Source organism: Gallinula chloropus (genome assembly GCF_964237585.1).
Source record: "Gallinula chloropus genome assembly, chromosome: 2".
Taxonomy (NCBI): domain Eukaryota; kingdom Metazoa; phylum Chordata; class Aves; order Gruiformes; family Rallidae; genus Gallinula; species Gallinula chloropus.
In genome coordinates, this window is record NC_140086.1 from 49455951 (window position 1) to 49473604 (window position 17654).

General features: G+C 43.2%; 1 protein-coding gene across 1 annotated transcript in view; it reads right to left on the minus strand.

Annotated features, from left to right (window-relative positions):
• TAF4B (TATA-box binding protein associated factor 4b) overlaps positions 1-17654 on the minus strand; it is a gene marked incomplete at both ends in the record, with an annotated part of 78735 nt that overhangs the window by 27579 nt on the left and 33502 nt on the right. The window contains 4 exons of the mRNA XM_084279873.1: positions 2880-3010; positions 5738-5907; positions 14471-14558; positions 15045-15159. Of these exons, the coding sequence (XP_084135999.1) occupies positions 2880-3010; positions 5738-5907; positions 14471-14558; positions 15045-15159 (504 nt within the window). The remainder of the gene's footprint in view (positions 1-2879; positions 3011-5737; positions 5908-14470; positions 14559-15044; positions 15160-17654) is intronic.

Below are 17654 nucleotides of genomic sequence, written 5' to 3' on the forward strand. Positions count from 1 at the left end.
AAATTCTGAACAGTTTACGTCATGTTGAACAGCCTAGATGAGGACAGAGCATGAATGCAGCCAGTTGCAGTGGCTCAGCTACTACACAGGATCGCATTCGGCTTCGGCTCTTACACAGTCAACCCCTAAACCAAGTTGGTAACAGGGAAGCTCCTGGTAAGTTACTTCTGCACTCTGCAGTCTGATTGCAGGGTGGGTAGGAGGCAGCTGGCTGTTCTCATGCCTGGGAGTGCTCACTCCTTGCTATGTTTAGCAGTTATCCCTTAAACCAAGGCAGCCACCGCACCATGTTGCCCTACAGACAGTGCATTTCAGGGTTGCAGTGTTTTACTGATCCTGCACATGGGGAAAGTGTTTTCTAGCCTAGCACTGCACCATGCCTCTCAGACACATGTGTTCATGGGCTCCAAACACGGGAGCGCAGCACTCATCTCATGCTGTGCCAAAACCACCCACATAAAAAAAAATGGGGTTTTAATCACTCTGCTGTGTAGTTGTCATCATTAATTCTGGTCTTGGGTATCCTATGATGACACATGCATACTCTTGTATCTCAGCAATTCTCCAAATTACAGGAGGGAAGCAGCCAAAGAACCAAAACAACTAGCTAACTGCCTTTGTGGGCTTACCAAGGCTCTATAAAGGCACTGCAACAACAGTCACAACAGAGCAGTTTACAACAACCTGAAAGGCTATTCTTACTTCAGATAAAGATGCCACCATGGTAGTTTTATCCTAATTAAGTTAGTAACTTCCAATTATATACCCTTCCCCTCCACCTCCCTTACATTTAGCAGACAAAAGGTAGAACCTGGCATATCTACATGGTAGTACAGTATGAAGCTTTTGCCCTGACAACTCACACTCTCTACAGGGCTTCTCATCAGATACTGTAGGCATGAGCTGAGCAAAATGGGAAGAAAAGTTTCCCCAAGTACTATCCTAGGAATTATTGTTTTTTTACATGAACTTCTACCCTAACAATAGTTAAGTGGGAAGGAACCTCAAAGACAATCTAGCTCCAACACCCCTGTCATGGGCAGGGACACCCTCCACTTGCCCAGGCTGTCCAAAGCCCCATCCAGCCTGGCCTTGAACACTGACAGGGAGGGGAAGGGGGCAGCCACAGTCTCCGCGGGCAACCTGTTTCACATAACTATCCCTACTGCCATCCATCTTCCTGATATGAAGATTGCCTAATACAAAGTCTTACAGGGCAACTACTCAATCCTCTTGGAAAGGCTTTGGATAATTCACTGAAATACATGGAGCCCACATTGCACACTGGTGCCTCTGAATAGCCCAGAGGGAAAAAGAGGATGGGACAAGCACTGGGAGAGATGTAATACAGGGCTCTGTAAATGCATATATAAACACTAAACAAGGCTCCAAAAACCTGTACTGTCTGTTCAACTTAGATTTCTGAAAGCCTTGTCAGCATGTCCCACAATAACATTACAAACACAGTCCTGTAGGACACTCCTCTAATGTAATACCATCTTCCTAATGAAAGAGGGTACCTGTGCCTCTGGGATTATTATGCCCATTACTTTGTTTTGGTTTTGAGAAAAGAGGAAAAGAAAGCAAGCTTATTGCAGTCTTAAAATCTTATCATTGCTTCTGGCAATTCAATCAGACAAAAACCTATCAGTTTTTCTATTGCTTTAGTTCAATGAGGAAGAAGTCAGCCCTATCAAGCCCACCATACACCCACATTCCCTTGTGTTCTTGGTGTCTGCAAGACACCAAGTACAACTGGTTACTTAGGACTTCAGCTTTCACCTTTTGCTCACAAGCTCTATTGGATCTCCCACTTTGGAGACACAACACAGAACACGTGTAGATTTCTCAAGAATTATCATAAAAGACTTTGTACTTTTTCTGCATTGATTTTTCTTTTCTACTGCATCTTCTTCCAGCAAGGAATGGCATACTCTAACTACTCTAGGCATCACTGTAAATACTTGGAAGTTTCCAAACAGTTCCTCCCCTTTACTATTGCTTCTCCAATGCTTAAAAGCCTATAAAAAGTGTTCAGTACAAAAATAACTCCTAAACCATCAGTTAGTTGCTCATTATATGTCATTGAGTATAAAGTTGGTGTAAAAAGAAAACCCAAACAAACAAGAACTTAAAAGAGTTGACAGATATGGCTGCTTCTAGCTTCCAATCTTTTTCTAAAATAGCTTGATACTGAAAGACTTCAGGGCTAACACTATTGAATAGCAAGCAAAAGGCCTCAAAGAGCTATTCTGACCACTAGCAAGTTGTTGCTTCCCATTTATACCATACAAGCATCTTAAAGGACACCGAGCTCACTGACACCCAATATAGTTCATATTGAATGAAGCAAATACAAGAGGGAGGGGAGAGAAACTGAAGTAGCACCAGCAGGAAAACAAGTAGAACTTTAAGATCAAAGGGGTCTCTGCCTTCACATGGAGCACCTTCTAAAAATAAAATACTCAGTCCAGTTCCCCCAAGGCTTTTTACTGAGCCAATGCTGCAGTTCCACCAACTGTAAATGCATAAAGCAAACACAAGCCCCTAAAATCAACCCGACCTCCAAGAGCGTTCACAGTTAGCTTTACATTTACCATGCACAAGAGATTTTGTAAAACACCTACCACTCTTGTGGAAGAGGAGGAGAAATACATGCATTTACTCTTACACTAGGTTTTTGAAGAGCACCCATCCAACACGAATAGAAAACATAAGAAATAGTTAGAGGCTATAAACAGTTAAAACAAACCCAGGCTTTGGTAGCTACAGAAAATGCACATATTGCATATGATGTACCTATACTTGGAAGAGGTTTACCTTCAAGGCTGCAAAGCAGGAAAACTTTGGTGCAAAACTTGCTTAATGATTTCCTTTACCTTGTGGGTTGATAGTCTGTGCTGAGCAATTACAGTTAGTTTTTCTAGGAGCCCTCGTAATCTCTCCTGTGTAGCGTGGGAGATCAAGTTCACAACATCAGAGTTAAGTTCCATAATGTCATGCCTTTTACCTGTGGAAGCAGAGAAAATCCATTACGTGTTTTAGTAGTAGCTGATAATTGAAATAATTAGCACAGCAGGTATTCTGTTCCCCCTGGAAGTCATACCCATTATGAATAAAGGTTTGGAGATTATGATTTTCCTGGTAAAGTCACAACTTCAAAGATCTTAGACATTACATTAATAAAACTTAGCCTGGAGCTTCAGAAAATATAGACATTGTTTCACTTAGCCTCCAGAACCACTCTCCTTGCAAGGTCATTTATAGGACAAAGTTAATAAGAACACAAATCAAGCTTCATGTTCGGGGAGGGGGAGAAGCGGTAGCTGTAGAAATTAGTGCCATATTCTGTTAATTCCAGTAATTAAAAAAAAATGGAGAATTACATTTTGCCCTACTTGACACCGTGCTTGTTAACAACTCATGACATTTATTCGATGACTAGGGATGGTTTTTGCAGTGCACTCCAAGCACATGGGACCCTCTCACCTGCCTGACTGACCAGCACAGGGCAGACCAACCCCCACTGACCCACAGGAGCAGCTCGGACAGCACAGGGTCATCATGTCATCACCTTCAACCTTTTCTCTGAGGCTGCCAATGCCTCTCTGCATTTCAGCAGCTGCGACCGGGGCTGGTGACAGCTCCAGGCAAAGCTGTCCCATCCCCGTGCCGAGCTGGGCATCACCTTCACAACCTTCCCATGGCTGCAGGCTGCCACCAGAGAAGCCTTTCCATGGCTGACACCATCAATCACTCAACACAACTCTGTCAAGACACCTGGATAGCAACAACTCTTCCGTGGCAGGCATGGCAGGCAGCAGTTTCACACACTTCAGACAGCTCTGAAGCATGCTGCTTTTCCTTGCCCCTCACTGCATTTACAGCAGCTGTAATGCTTTATGATGCAATATACAGCATGACTTCAAAAATCTATTTCAGCATTTATTGCCAACTGTAGTGTTAAGAATGGATAAACAGTGTGCATTAAAAAATACCCAACTAATCAGCTATTTAATTTGCCTTTGCAACTCTGAAAGTGATTATCAAATCTCACAGGGCAGGGAGAACGGGCAATGTTTTCCCAGAGAGGAGCAAAGTGTTCCCATCATTTGGTCCTGGCCAGTAAGCACTGGCCTGTGCCTTAGCTGACTGCAAAGCTCATTCTGCTTGAGCACCCTACACCACCCTCTCTGCAGTTTCCAGCTATACTATCAGAATACTGAAACATCAACTTAAGGGACAAAACAAAATCCCTTCAAATCTCAAACCTCCCTCCACACACACTTCCTAACCCAAAGAGGGCTCAGAGTTCAAGAGCAGAGGGGTTCATTTTCTGAGTTGCTGTATTCCCTGAAATCAAAATTTTCCATTTACAACATTAATAGCAATAACAATAATTATGAATAATTATTATTACATGGAACAGCTACCATGCCAGCCGTAAAACAGCCAGGCCTGTATTTTTCATCTTCTACTGAATTGTCTTCACAGCTCAAACCAAACACTTACAGAATAAGTCCCTTCTGGTTTTGTAGAACTCATTGTTTTTCCTTATATCTACTTCCCATGGATGACTGGTTAACCCTCTACTGAATTTTGAGAAAGGCTTCTAGGCACCAGTTTTAATGTGCATTTTCGTTTTCCACTAGTAGCACAGCACTTGCTTCACTCCAGGACGCCCCACAGAGTTCAGGTGGCACACCTGGCTAACCAGGATGGGGTGGATGGGATCGCATTTGCAGGTTATACCTTTGTCATGGGGTAGCTGCTTAGTTTGGACCAAGAACAAGTTGTACATAGGAAGACTTTGCAATCACATAGTTAAACCACTGTGACAAAATCTTGCGTGAGATACATACTGCATACATACATACTGCATGTATGAACTGCAGGCTCTCCTGAATACTCAGCTGCAAAACTCACTGTTCCAGTATGGCAAGCTACCAGGCAGAGAGGAGGAGCAAGGAGTTGAGCAACATTCACCCAGTTTGCTGTACACAACAGTGGCAGCAATCAGCATGGTGCTATACAAACGCACGCTCCCTGCCTTGGCATAATACAACATTGCTAAGCAACAGTTATTATTTTGCTGAGAAACCAACAGCTGAGATAATGTGTACACTAAAAGCTTCCTATTAGAGTTTAGACTCGGCCATTCAACTCCATTCCACAGTATTGTTCACTAATACCAACAGCCTTGACATCTTCTGCATAAAATTTATGAAAGATTTTTCCATAGAGGGCATCATAAAGGAAGGTCTGCCCTGTGCATATCTGCAGTCTGAACCTTCCTCTTAATCACGTGGACAGGATCTGTAATGTTTGACAACAGAGTATGTGTATATCTGAACAGGAATGCCAAAGTTGTTAGGAAAGTCAGCATAATGCATCAAGGAAGGAGCTGCAGAAAGACAAGAGCATGCTCAAGTGTTTGATTTGACACTAGCATCTACATGGTCGGTTGCATTCTGTTAACTTCAAAAGTTGCTCAGTTCTCACACAAAATTGGGTCCAGTTTCTTTTTTTTGGTTGTGCTTCAGAGTGTTTCCATGTAAAAACCACAGAGAACAGTTGCCCTGTGGAAGGTGAATTAAAAAACTCAGCACAGTTTGGTGTAAACTTAAGATGGCAAATCTTAACAGTTCCAGTCCTTTTTCAAAGACTGGAGGCTGGCTGATGGAACAGGGAAGGAAATACTACACACATACACACATTACATACACTTCGTTCTCACCTATGTTCAAGATCTTCTTCTGAAGTACTTCTGATGAGAGAAAAGGTTCTTCTGCACAAGAGTGGATCATTGTACCAATGAGCTCCGAATTTGTTGCCAAAATGCATGCATTCTCCTCGTTAAGACTGACCCCAGCCATAGAAGTCACATCATTTAGATCATCTTCATCTCTACTAAAGAGAAAACCAACACTTTGTGCTTCATTCAGAATGGATACAATGAAAAAGCCTCTCGACTATCAACAAACATCTACACATCTTGTAGGCTACCCCTATGCAATAGATGTTTAAGGAGCTGCCTGTCCATGGCCACACAAGAGCTTCCACACTTCAGTGAAGTGCCTCTCAAAGGTTACCTTGAGTAGTTAACTGCCTCAGTCACTAGGCAGGCAAATCCTTTACATCAAACAAATTTTGAGCAAGCTTTGAAACCAAGGGCTGAGGTAAAGTTGAATTACAAGTACCCACAAGCCACCCACCCTGCACCACTGCTCTTACAGCCTGAAATTTGTTCTAAAACTCTAATTCACCAGATAGAATCAAGTGATGAATAAAGCTGAATACTGACCCCTTACAAGCCCATATTCTGAGATGCCCCCCTACAAACTGAGGCTTACATCAGCAAGCATATTAGTACAAACCTGATCTTCACTTTTATTTTAGTGAGTTCCCTTTAAAAAAAAATAAGATACAAACACTCCTTTGTCAGTGGTATACAGAACCAACCAGGCCTTCTCCTTTGAATCAGTCCTACGATACAGTACTTATGTGCATAGCAGGGAGGATGCTATGCTTCTGAAGAACACCAGCAGAGCTCTATTACTTAAGATCTCTCCATCAGCTGGATTCTGCTTTAGCAACTTTGATCTACATGTTCAAGATAAGTCCAGTCTGGCATACTTAGGGCTAATATAACTAAGGCAAGCTATAGGCATATTACAAGCAAAGCTCATATAAGCAAATAGCCTGTGTGCCTCACCCTTTTAAAAAAATATTTTAGTTAAAATACTTTATGAACTTTATATGGGCAAAGTTTTTTGCCAGACTTAAGTAATGAAAATACCCAAGTTATTTTCAATTAAGTTTAGATTCTCAAAAGACAGCTTTTTTTTTTCTTCACAAAGTGACAGAGGCCCTAATGGGGCCTTCCAGGATTTAGAACCGACACAAATTGGCGTTATTAATACAGACAGGTGGAAGTAGTCAATCCAAAGATCTTTTGATTTGGAAAACAAAAGAAAACAAAAACCCAAAACTACACACACACACACACACACACCCTCCTGAAAAATACTCGCTGGCAAGCTTTGGTAAACTTTGTCTTCAGAAAATACTGCGTGGCCTACATAACTCTTGAACAAGGGATTAGCCAGAAGCCTGCCATTCTTAGGGGAAACCAGAATCTCTTGGAGGCTGTCTTCTGCCTGACAACAGGTAGAAACTGAAGTTATTAGAACACTGGTTGGGTTTCAGCAATCCTCAAAAGACATAAGGAAGTGTTGGGATTTTTTTTCTTAAACTACAGATGCATTTTCTCCTTTGGGCTTCAATAGGTTTCTATGGCGCAATCTTCTCCTACAAACTTCTAAAGAGAAGCCTGGCTAGGAAAGGAGTCCAGCCTTCCCCTACTCTTCCCATAGTTCATCTGTGGGTCCCTCATGGCGAGGTGTTTCTATGTGATTTGTTCACAGAAAAGGGGACCCAACAGATTTTCCCAACAGCTTAATTCATGAAGTCTATCTAGGCACAGGTTTCTACCTAACTAGGCTTGTGCCCCAAATCCATTGGGCTAAAAGAAGTGTTAGGCTCTAGGGTTGTCAGAAGGGTTAAGCGACCACAGTTACAATTCAAAGCTGATGTCACCATCTTCCTTCCTCCTACCCCTTCACAACCAGCAGCTGAGCAGCTCCAAGCATATACCCATGCTCTAACAGAGACCCTGATATTTCAGGAAGCCTGTAAATGAAGCTTCACTGCATGCTAATTGAGTGCTAATTGATCTTCACAACTATGCTCCAGTTTCCTCTTCTTAATGACCACTACAGAGAAGTCTTTGCTGGTGGCAGAGACAAGAACCCAACTGAAGTGCAGTGACTGCCAGGGCTCTGCTAATAAAGGAGTTTACAAAACCAGTACAACTACCACCAAGAATAGATGACATGAGCAGATGCAGATGCCAGGCATTATCCTGACAGAGCTGTTCATGGCATCTAAGCAAGGATGCTTGCACCTCAGGTACAACTGTACAGCACACAGTTTCAGGAAATCATTTCAGCTTTCAATCTGGCCACATACTCCAAACACTCAACCAAGGAGGAGGCAAACTTCTATACTACACATCTATCCACCTTTCTACGTATAGAAGTTTCAGCTCTCTAAACCCACCCTTTACCAGGTTACTATTTTCTTTAATATTTCCATGCACCCAGTCTTTCTTGTGAGCAGACACATACAAGAGCTTACCCTGCTGGAGTTCACACCTCTAGTTTTACTCTTTATAAGAGCCAATCCTAACTTCTTCACTGCGGGATATAAGATCGCGCTAAGTCACCAAGTCACTAGCCTTGATGAAAGATTGATTTGCACCTAGGAAAACACTGCTGCACTTATTTTCCTCAACCCAAAGAAGTTACCTTAAATCACTACATTTCATTAGAAGTACTATAGAGCAATCTAAGTGTCAGAAACTGCATTAAGTTTGTGCTTTTTCACTATTCCTTTTTCCTTCTTGTTCAAACAAACCTGAATATTTCAAATAAGGTACACCATGTACCCCAACTAATCTAAAAGAAAATCATTCTACTGAAGTGATAAAATTAAAATACATTAAAAATTTTTTGTTGGATATGCACTTGCTTTTATTTTGAGCAAGTCCTTCCATACATGACTTTTCAATGCTTTTTGCATTTGATCATATCAGACTCAGAAATCCACAAGAAAAAAACCCTTCCCAGCTGCTAGAAATTTCCAGTGCTTTAAGCTTATCAGGACAAGGGAGGAAACAGAACACAGTTCTGAGCATTACCCAGCATGATTTGGGTTTGACATTTATACTGAGTACTCCACTGGAAAAGAATCCCAAAAATGCAGCTACACCTCACATCTATGAATTTGCCTCTATCAGCTGAAAAGTGAGTCTGTGGCACCCTCTGGTGTTTGATCAACGCATGTGTCATCTTCTGAATGTTTACTTCGTTTTATGCAACAGTGACAGGGAAAACTAGTAATGCATACTTAATCCAAACCTCCATGCACCAACTCAGACTGCTACACGGGACAGAACAATTCCAGCAAAGCAAGGACCACCAACGCTCCCCCCCACCTTGGAGCAGGACAGGCAGCTGCCCACATGTTCTCCACTATCTCGCTCCTGTTTGAATGCTAGTTAAGATTGGGGATACCTATCAGGCAAAATGCACAAGGCAAAGTGATGTGGGCTTTGGAGGACAAGTCTGTTAAATAGAATAGATGCAAATAAAATATTTGAATCTGCCAAACCATCTTATTTTTCCAGGGTGCTCCAGTATATGCTTTACAGAAGTATGTAGAGCAGTCTGTAAAAAAATCTTGGTGCTTTTAGAACAGACTGCCCTTCACAACACATGCCACGGGGCCATCAACTGCCAGCAATGCTCACGCTTAGCTGGAATCATCTCATCACTTGCATATCACAGAATCACAAGGTCGGAAAAGACCTTTAAGATCATCAAGTCCAACCGTTACTATCCTATGCTAAACCATATGCCTAAGTACCTCATCTACCCTTTTTTTAAACACATCCAAGGATGGTGACTCAACCACCTCCCTGGGCAGCCTGTTCCAGGCACCGACAACTCTTTCAGCAAATTTTTTTTTTGCTGACATCTAACCTGAACCTGCCCTGGTGCAGCTTTGTGCCATTTCCCCTTGTTCTATCCCTAGAAGGCAGTAAAATCATGAATGAAGTGAAGTCTGGTAAGAAGGGAGGGGTGGGGGGAAGGCTTCTTAAGACCTGGCCACATTTCTCATCGCCCAACTGTGGTTTCACTGGGTGTGTAGTGTAGCTGTAATAAATTAGGGGGTTTTATTCTGTTTTGAGTCTGGTTTGCCCGTGACACTAATTGCAGAGTGATCTCTCCCTGTCTGTATCTTGAATCCTAAGCCTCCCAATATATATTTTGTCCCCTTTCCGGCTGAAAAGGGGAGTGATAGAGCAGCTTTGGTGAGCGGTCGGCCTCTAGCCAAGGCCAAACAAGCATCACTACCCTTCTCTGGACTTGCTCAAGGACTTCAATGCCATTCTTATGGTGAGGAGCCCAGAACTGGACACAGTACTCCATGTGTGGCCTCACCAATGCTGAGTACAGGGGTACAGTCACTTCCCTAGACCTATTGGCCACACTATTTCTGATACGAACCAGGATGCCTTTGGCATTCTTGGACACCTGGGCACACTGCTGGCTCATATTCAGCCTGCAGTCAACCAACACCCCTAGGTCCTTCTCTGCCTGACAGCTCTCCAGCCAGTCTCCCCAAAGCCTGTAGCACTGCATGGGGTTGTTATGTCCCATGTGCAGCACTCTACACTTGGCATCGTTGAACTTCATCCCACTGGTCTCAGCCCATCGGCCCAGTCTGTTCAGATCTCTTTGAAAAGCCTCCCTACCCTCAGGCAGATCAACACTTCCTCCCAGCTTAGTGTCATCTGCAAACTTACTGAGGGAACATTCATCCCCTTCATCCAGGTCATTGATAAAGATGTTGAACAAGACTGGACCCAGGACTGAGCCCTGGGGGATGCCACTCATGACCGGCCTCCAGCTGGATTTGGTTCCATTCACCACCACCCTTTGGGCCTGTCCATCCAGCCAGTTTTTAACCCAGCTGAGGGTCCACCTGTCCAGGCCAGTGGCAGCCAGTTTCTCAGTCAGAATGCTGTGAGAAACCGTGTCAAAGGCTTTACTGAAGTCCAGGTAGACCACATCCACAGCCTTCCCCTTGTCCATTAAGCAGGTCACCTTGTCATAGAAGGTTATCAGGTTAGTTTGACAGGATCTACTTTTTGTAAACCAGTGTTGACTAGGCCTGATCCCCTGGCCCTCATGCATGTGCTGCATGATAACTCCCAAGATGACCCTCTCCATGACTGTCGTGGTTTTATTCCGGCTGAGCAGAGATCCATGCACCTGCCTGCTCTTTAAAGGAAAAGAGTAGGGGGAGAAGAGGTGGGGGGTGAGGCAAGGGAAGGGAAAAGGAAGGGGCAAATAACCCCAAAACCAAGAAACCAAAAGCCCGTGGGTTGGGATAAGGATAGTTTACTAAAATAGCAGAAAGATCAAATATAACAATGCTAACAGGACTTTAGAGCAAAAAATCTATGAAGCTGTCGATACACAATGCAGTTTCTCACCGAACCCACAACTCAGCCCGTGCCACCCAGAGCCGTCCCGGAACCTGACCGTCCCCCAAAAACTGCGCATCCTGGAGCCGCCCCTGCTCCTCCTCCCTTCAGCCCCCCTTTATACTGAGCAGGATGTAATTGGCATGGAATACTCTTTTTGGCCAGTTCAGGTCACCTGTCCTGGCTTCGTTCCCTCCTTTCTCATGAATAGAGAAATAGGAAGAGCTGAGAAAGTCCATTACTGTCTGACAGGAACTAAAAACATCAGGGTGTTATCAGCACTGCTTCCATTTTAACTCCCAAACACAGCATTCCATCCACTGCTGCAAAAGAAGTTAACTCCATCCTGACTGAAACCAGGACAATGACCTTCCCCAAGACTGAGTTCAGACTGACAGGCCTGTAGTTCCTCAGATCCTCCCTCCAACCCTTCTTATATATGGGTCTAACATCTGCCAGCCTCCAGTCGAGCAGAACTTCCTCAGTCAGTCAGGATTGCTGATAGATGATGGAAAGGGGTTTGGCAAGCACATCTAACAGTTCTCTTAATACCCCTGGTGGATCCCATCCAGCCCCATTGACCTGTGGCTCTCTAATTGGCCAAACAGGTCACTCATCATTTCCTCCTGAACCATGGGAGCTTTGTTCTGCTTCCCCTGCCTCTCAGACAGCTCATGAGGATATCCAGGGAACATCCTACTTTACTATTAAAGACTGAGGTAAAGAAGGAATTAAGGACCTCAGCCCTGTCCTCATCCCTTGTCACTAATGTTCCCCCTGCATCCAAAAAGGGCTGGAGATTCTCCTTGACCCTCCTTTTACTGTTAATATACCTATAGAAGGACTTTTCATTATCTTTTACAGAACTGGCCAGTCTGAGTTCCAGTTGGGCTTTAGCCCTTCTGACTTTCTCCCTACATGATCTCACTACATTTCTACAGTCATCCCAAGACACCTGCTCCTTCTTCCAAATCACATGGTTTTCCCTCTTTTTCCTAATATCTTCCCAGATCTCTCTACTCAGCCAAGCTGGCTTCCTTCCTCACTGACTCCTCTTCTGACAGACTGGGACAGCCTGTTCTTGTGCCGCTAAGATTTCCCTCAAGGCGCATCCAGCCTTCTTGGGCTCCTTTGCTCTCAAGGGCTGCCTCCCATGGAATCTATCAAATACCTTTCTGAACAGTCCAAAGTCAGCTCTACTGAAGTCTAAGGTGCTTGTTCTACTGTTTCTCTCCCTTACTTCTCCCAATATTAAGAATTCTATCAGCTCATGATCACTATGCCCCAGGCATCCTCCAACCTTCACATCCCCTACTAGGCCTTCTCTGTTGACAAACAACAGGTCCAGCAGGGCACCTTCCCTGGTTGGCTCACTCACCAGCAAGGTCAGGAAGTTATCTTCCAGACACACCAGGAACCTGCTATCCTGCTTCCTCCCTGCTGTACTGCACCTCCAGGAGACATCTGATAAGTTGAAGGACGAGGGCTGGTGATCATGAGGCCTCTCCCAGTTGTTTAAAAAACAACTCATCAGTTTCCTCATCCTGGCCAGATGGTCTATAGTAGACTCCCATCACTATACCTCCCTGATTTCGCACTCCTCTGATTTTTACCCATAGAGACTCAACCCTGTCATCACCATAGTCCAGCTCCAGGCTGTCAAAGAATTCTCTGACATACTGGGCTACCCCACCTCCTCTCCTAGCCCAGCTGTCATTCCTGTATAGTTTAACACCAGCAATTACAGCACTCCAGTCTTGTGGATTATCCCACGTTTCTGTGATGGCAATCACATCACTGTCTCCTTGACTTACAAGGACTTCTAATTCCTCCTGTTTATTGTCCATGCTGCGTGCATTGGTATAGATGCACTTCAGTTGATCTATTGATCTTGATACACTCCTAAGGGACAGTTATCCATCAGCCATCTCATTATCTGGCTGGTCACTTTCCAGTAGGGCCTCATACTTTTTACTCATGGAAACCTGGGGAGGAAGGACAGGCATGGAAGGCACTCCTCAACTGCCATTGCCATGTACTTGCTTCCATTCGTCCCTTACATTTAGGGCAGGTTATAGGGTCACTCTGATGCTGGATGCTACCTACTAGGTTCTCACACTTCCACTGCTGGGAAAACAGAGCCTGGCTCCACCGATCTATCTCCATCTCAGCCTCCCTATTGCTTGTGCTCAAAGGCAAACTGGAAAGACTCACATCCACCTCATCTTGCAGGTGAGCTGATCGGCTGAGGAGAAATCCATCTTGGATCATACAGAGATCTCGATCCTACACTAAGAGTTTAATAATTCAGAGAAGAAATTTCAAGAATTAAAACTTTTCCACATAAGACAATTGGGTAGATCACAGAAAAAGAAAAAAAAAAAATCTATCTGGGTTTTTTTGGTGGGAGTCTGTCTGTTGGTTTGAGGTTTTGCCATTAACAAGTGATTACTTTTTCAAACCTCCCTACCAAAACTTACATGCCAAATTATACTCTGAAGTATGTTTCATGAGAGTTTAAGGCAGCTGAACAGAGCCAATGCTTTTCACTTCAACTTCTGGCTACTAGTTTAAGTGTTCAGTGTACACTGTAAGCAATAGCAGCTCCCTGTCTGTATCAGCACACACAAAGCTGTAGCTCCCAGAAGATGAGAAGCCAACTGGTCAACATGACAAAGGTGTTGTGTTTGCTCTTTTCTCTCAACAAGTCCTAAGAGCCATAATGCTTATGGTAGCCCATACCTCTGCTCCTACATTACACTTGAGAGCTACAAATTAATTCCTGCTTTAGAAAAGTTATCAGAACTAAAAGGTTTAAGCATACTTCTTATCTACAGGCCTAGATAATAAGCCAGACACCACTGTTAGAGGTGTAGCCAAAGATTTGTAATTGGAGCTAATAAAAGATTTCAAAAATACAGCATAGTTTTAGACAGGTTACCAGCCAGTCCAAGGAACACTCCAATGCTATCTGTCCATCTGTAAGAAACAGAGGTTTTATCTCCCTTTAATGCTGTGGAGACCCTTTAATACAAGGCAACTTTGTACTCACAGGATGGAGATCAATATGCCTCCTCTACGAGTGAAAAACTGATATATAAACACTGTGCATGAATATGTAATTACACTGTTGTGATAAAAATTGAACCTCATCAGGATGGTTTCATTTATGTTAAGAGTAATTAACACCTGCTATGAGGCAAAAAAAATCAGGTTCCCCCTTGCCAGTTAGTGAAAAACACTTACCATCAAAACAATTTAGAAACTTATTTAAGCTCTGTTCCCACCTCTATACTTGCTGTCTGTTTCTTTTGTTACTTCCTATAGTGAACTTCTGCTACTGTTTATTTTTACCTGAAGGATGCTGCTCCATTCTCTTTTATTTTAGCTTGAAGTGACAGAATTTTATTTCCTGGCAGGGTGATTTGTTTCAGAATGGAACCTAAAACAGAACAAATCACACACCACAGTAGAAAGCAAAATGCTAAGACAACTGTTTTAGCAGTTTATACTTCTAGCAAAGGCTACCATAGACTCAGAAACAACTAGTTAGGTCCATCTGAAAATGAAATACTCTGGAGTCTTACATTCTACAAATTCTGTGTGGCCAAAACCCTATGTTCTCTCAACAAATATCCTCCCTTGTGCTGACCAGTGAAAGGTTTTAGTGAAAAGTGCAAGCAGTTTGCTTGCAGTACTTTAACAAGTACAGACGTTTGACTGACATAGTTTTAACAGGTGCCAGAAGTAGACATGGCACTGAGTTTTTCAGCTAAACTCCAAGCAGACAGTAGAGATGTTCACAATGCACTGGTAGCTCCTGAGAGACAACCACCTTCTTACATATTGCAACATAGTGCAACAGCCTGCACTTAGTTCTATACCTCAGCAGAGCCCTCCCTTCTCCATTAAAGGTGTTCCCCCTCACCTGCAGGTAGCTGATTAGTCTGCACAAGTGTATTCAGTGGCATCCTTTTCTCAGATGTCTGCAGGGTCAGTGTTGAGGGCTGCGGGAGTGTGGTTCCTGATGGTTGTTGGACTACCTGGAAGTGCAATATCCAGTATCAAGAGTGAGAAGAGCTAAACGTACAGAGAAGTAAATAGTATCAACATGTCCATTCAGCCAGAAGTGCTGCTGGTCATGCATGCATGTCCAGCTTTCAGTTTAAAGCAAGCAGCATGCTCAAAAAAGAAAAAAACACCCAAAAATCCCACTTTTTTTTTAACACTTCAAAAAAAATTTTGTGGTGGTGAGCTTTAAGCTCCAGCTCATTCAGTGAGCCCTAACAAGACTCTTCACCCCTTCTCTCTATTGGTAACCATATTAGATGAGTTTCACTGAGTATTACACAATCAATTACACTAAGAGGCTTTCCACTCTGTAGGTCTTGCTTAACAGACTAACAATTGAATAATGAGTCTGCCTGCCAACCAGTTCAGAAGGGCAGGCATCACATACACCGAGTTAAAAAGAGAAAGTACCAAAGCAAACAGAAGTCTTGCATGAAATCCTTTTCCTGTCAAGAATTAAGAGCACACACTAGAAAGTTACTAAGGCATCTTTGGAGCTACAACACCAATTGTAAATTGAGATGCTGAGTTTCAAAACGTTAAGCAAAAGTACACTGAAAACAACAGTTTCCAGGAAGCCGAAGTACCAACAACACCTACAGTGAGCAGAGCCTCTACACAACAACATCAGTACACTGCTGAAGGGTACAAAGGAAGGGGGTTGATAGTTTTGTTTAAAGAGGCTCTCGAAAGAAACAAAACCAAACAGCAGGATGTCATCACAACACAGACCTACAGGCACAGCCCATAAATACTAATTCTTCCTCTTCAGGGGCAGCTATTAAAATGCAAGAAAGTAATAAAGTTGCAGCATCCCTAAAAGGCTCATTTCTAAGTCTCCTAGCTAGCAGAACATGGGCTGCAGCTTTTGATACATCCTTTGGAAAAGTTTTTGATTACAGTAGTAGCAAGAACCTTGTGCTTTGTTAAAAGAACGTGATTATCGACATCATAAGATTGACTCCTACATTTTTAGCAGCAAAGGGTGATATAAAGGCATTTTCAGGGTAAAGGAACCACCATTTCTCTTCTGCATCTTTTATCCTAACTTATGAAAGTCTAGAGTGTTTGTACAGTCACACTGTGCAAGTTTTATTAAATAAAAAATTGACACATACCATACCTCAGAAATTAAGCTGTCTCCTTCTGCCATCTAACTAAAGATTTATCAGTAAACACCAGTGTAAGCATCACACATTCACATAAGGAGGTAATTTGCATATCAAATAGCTAAGACACACCCCCACCCACTCCCATATTAATCTGCAGATAGCATCACGGTTTGGCATAGCAGCAGTACCATAGAACAACTGAGCTGACGGTGGTGGTTGAAAACTGGGCTATGAACAGGCAGTTCTTGAGAAGAAACATAAGATCCCCATCTCCCAACTTTTCATGCAGCAGGAAGAACCACAGGAGTACAGAGATGCAGTGTGGACAGAGTCAAGAATCACCCACGCAGCACTGCCCCATGAACTGGTAAGCAGACTAACACACGATTTGCTTCTAAGCATTTTTATAAGAACAGAATTTCATCTTTATGAAAGTTGGAGCTTTTATATGTAAAGTTGAAAATCATGTTAACAGCATCATTTATATGTTCAGATAAACACTGAACCGCTGACCAGCTCAGGTAAAGCACACACAGGCTCTACCAGCACCCACACTGCCACGCACCCAGAGATCCTCCCTGCCACCAGCAGGAACAACGCTTCATCTTCAGCATGGAAATCACTGAAAAAGCCCAGGAGGAAGCCTAAGTGTTCAAGATGAAGGTGCAGCAGACAAAAAGAATAGAGACAGCCAATGTTAAATCAATAGTCTAGGTGAAGACTGGGAAGTCAAGTAACTGGGGAGACTAGATCAACAAGAGATCAGAAAGATGACTGAGTTTGCTATTCCAGCTGCTATGCTAGCATAAGGTGGAAGTCCTTGAGACTTCCAACAGAACAAGGCAACAATCCCAGAAATTTCAGCATGGATCTAATGCCAGGAAAAACATATTTTAAAAATAGATATCATCTGTAAGAAGGTTATAGCAGCAAGAAGTAATAAAGAACAGGGACTGTTCCTTAGTGCCCTGTTGAGTAAGTTGACAGGTATCAAAGTTATAAAAAGTGCAATGTAACATCCACCTGACAGCATAGGGACAGCTGCCAGAGAGAGACTTTGATTAGCCTCTCTTCAGCCTGGTTTGCATTCAGAAAGCCAGGTCTGGAGATCAGCAGAGAGATGGAAAGGTATCATCACAGAGTACTGCATCACGAAGGAAGCCTCAGCAGCTGAATGCAAAAGCATACATCCAGGACAAAAAGCTCTTGAAAAATAGCAGAGCAGATTCTCTGCTGAAGCAACCTCAGCTCTAAAGGGACTCGATACTAACAACAACTCATTAAGAACAAGCAGTTGGAACAGCACAAGCACTTCACTCCTTGCTTCATCCACCAGCAATGTCCAGGGAGCACGT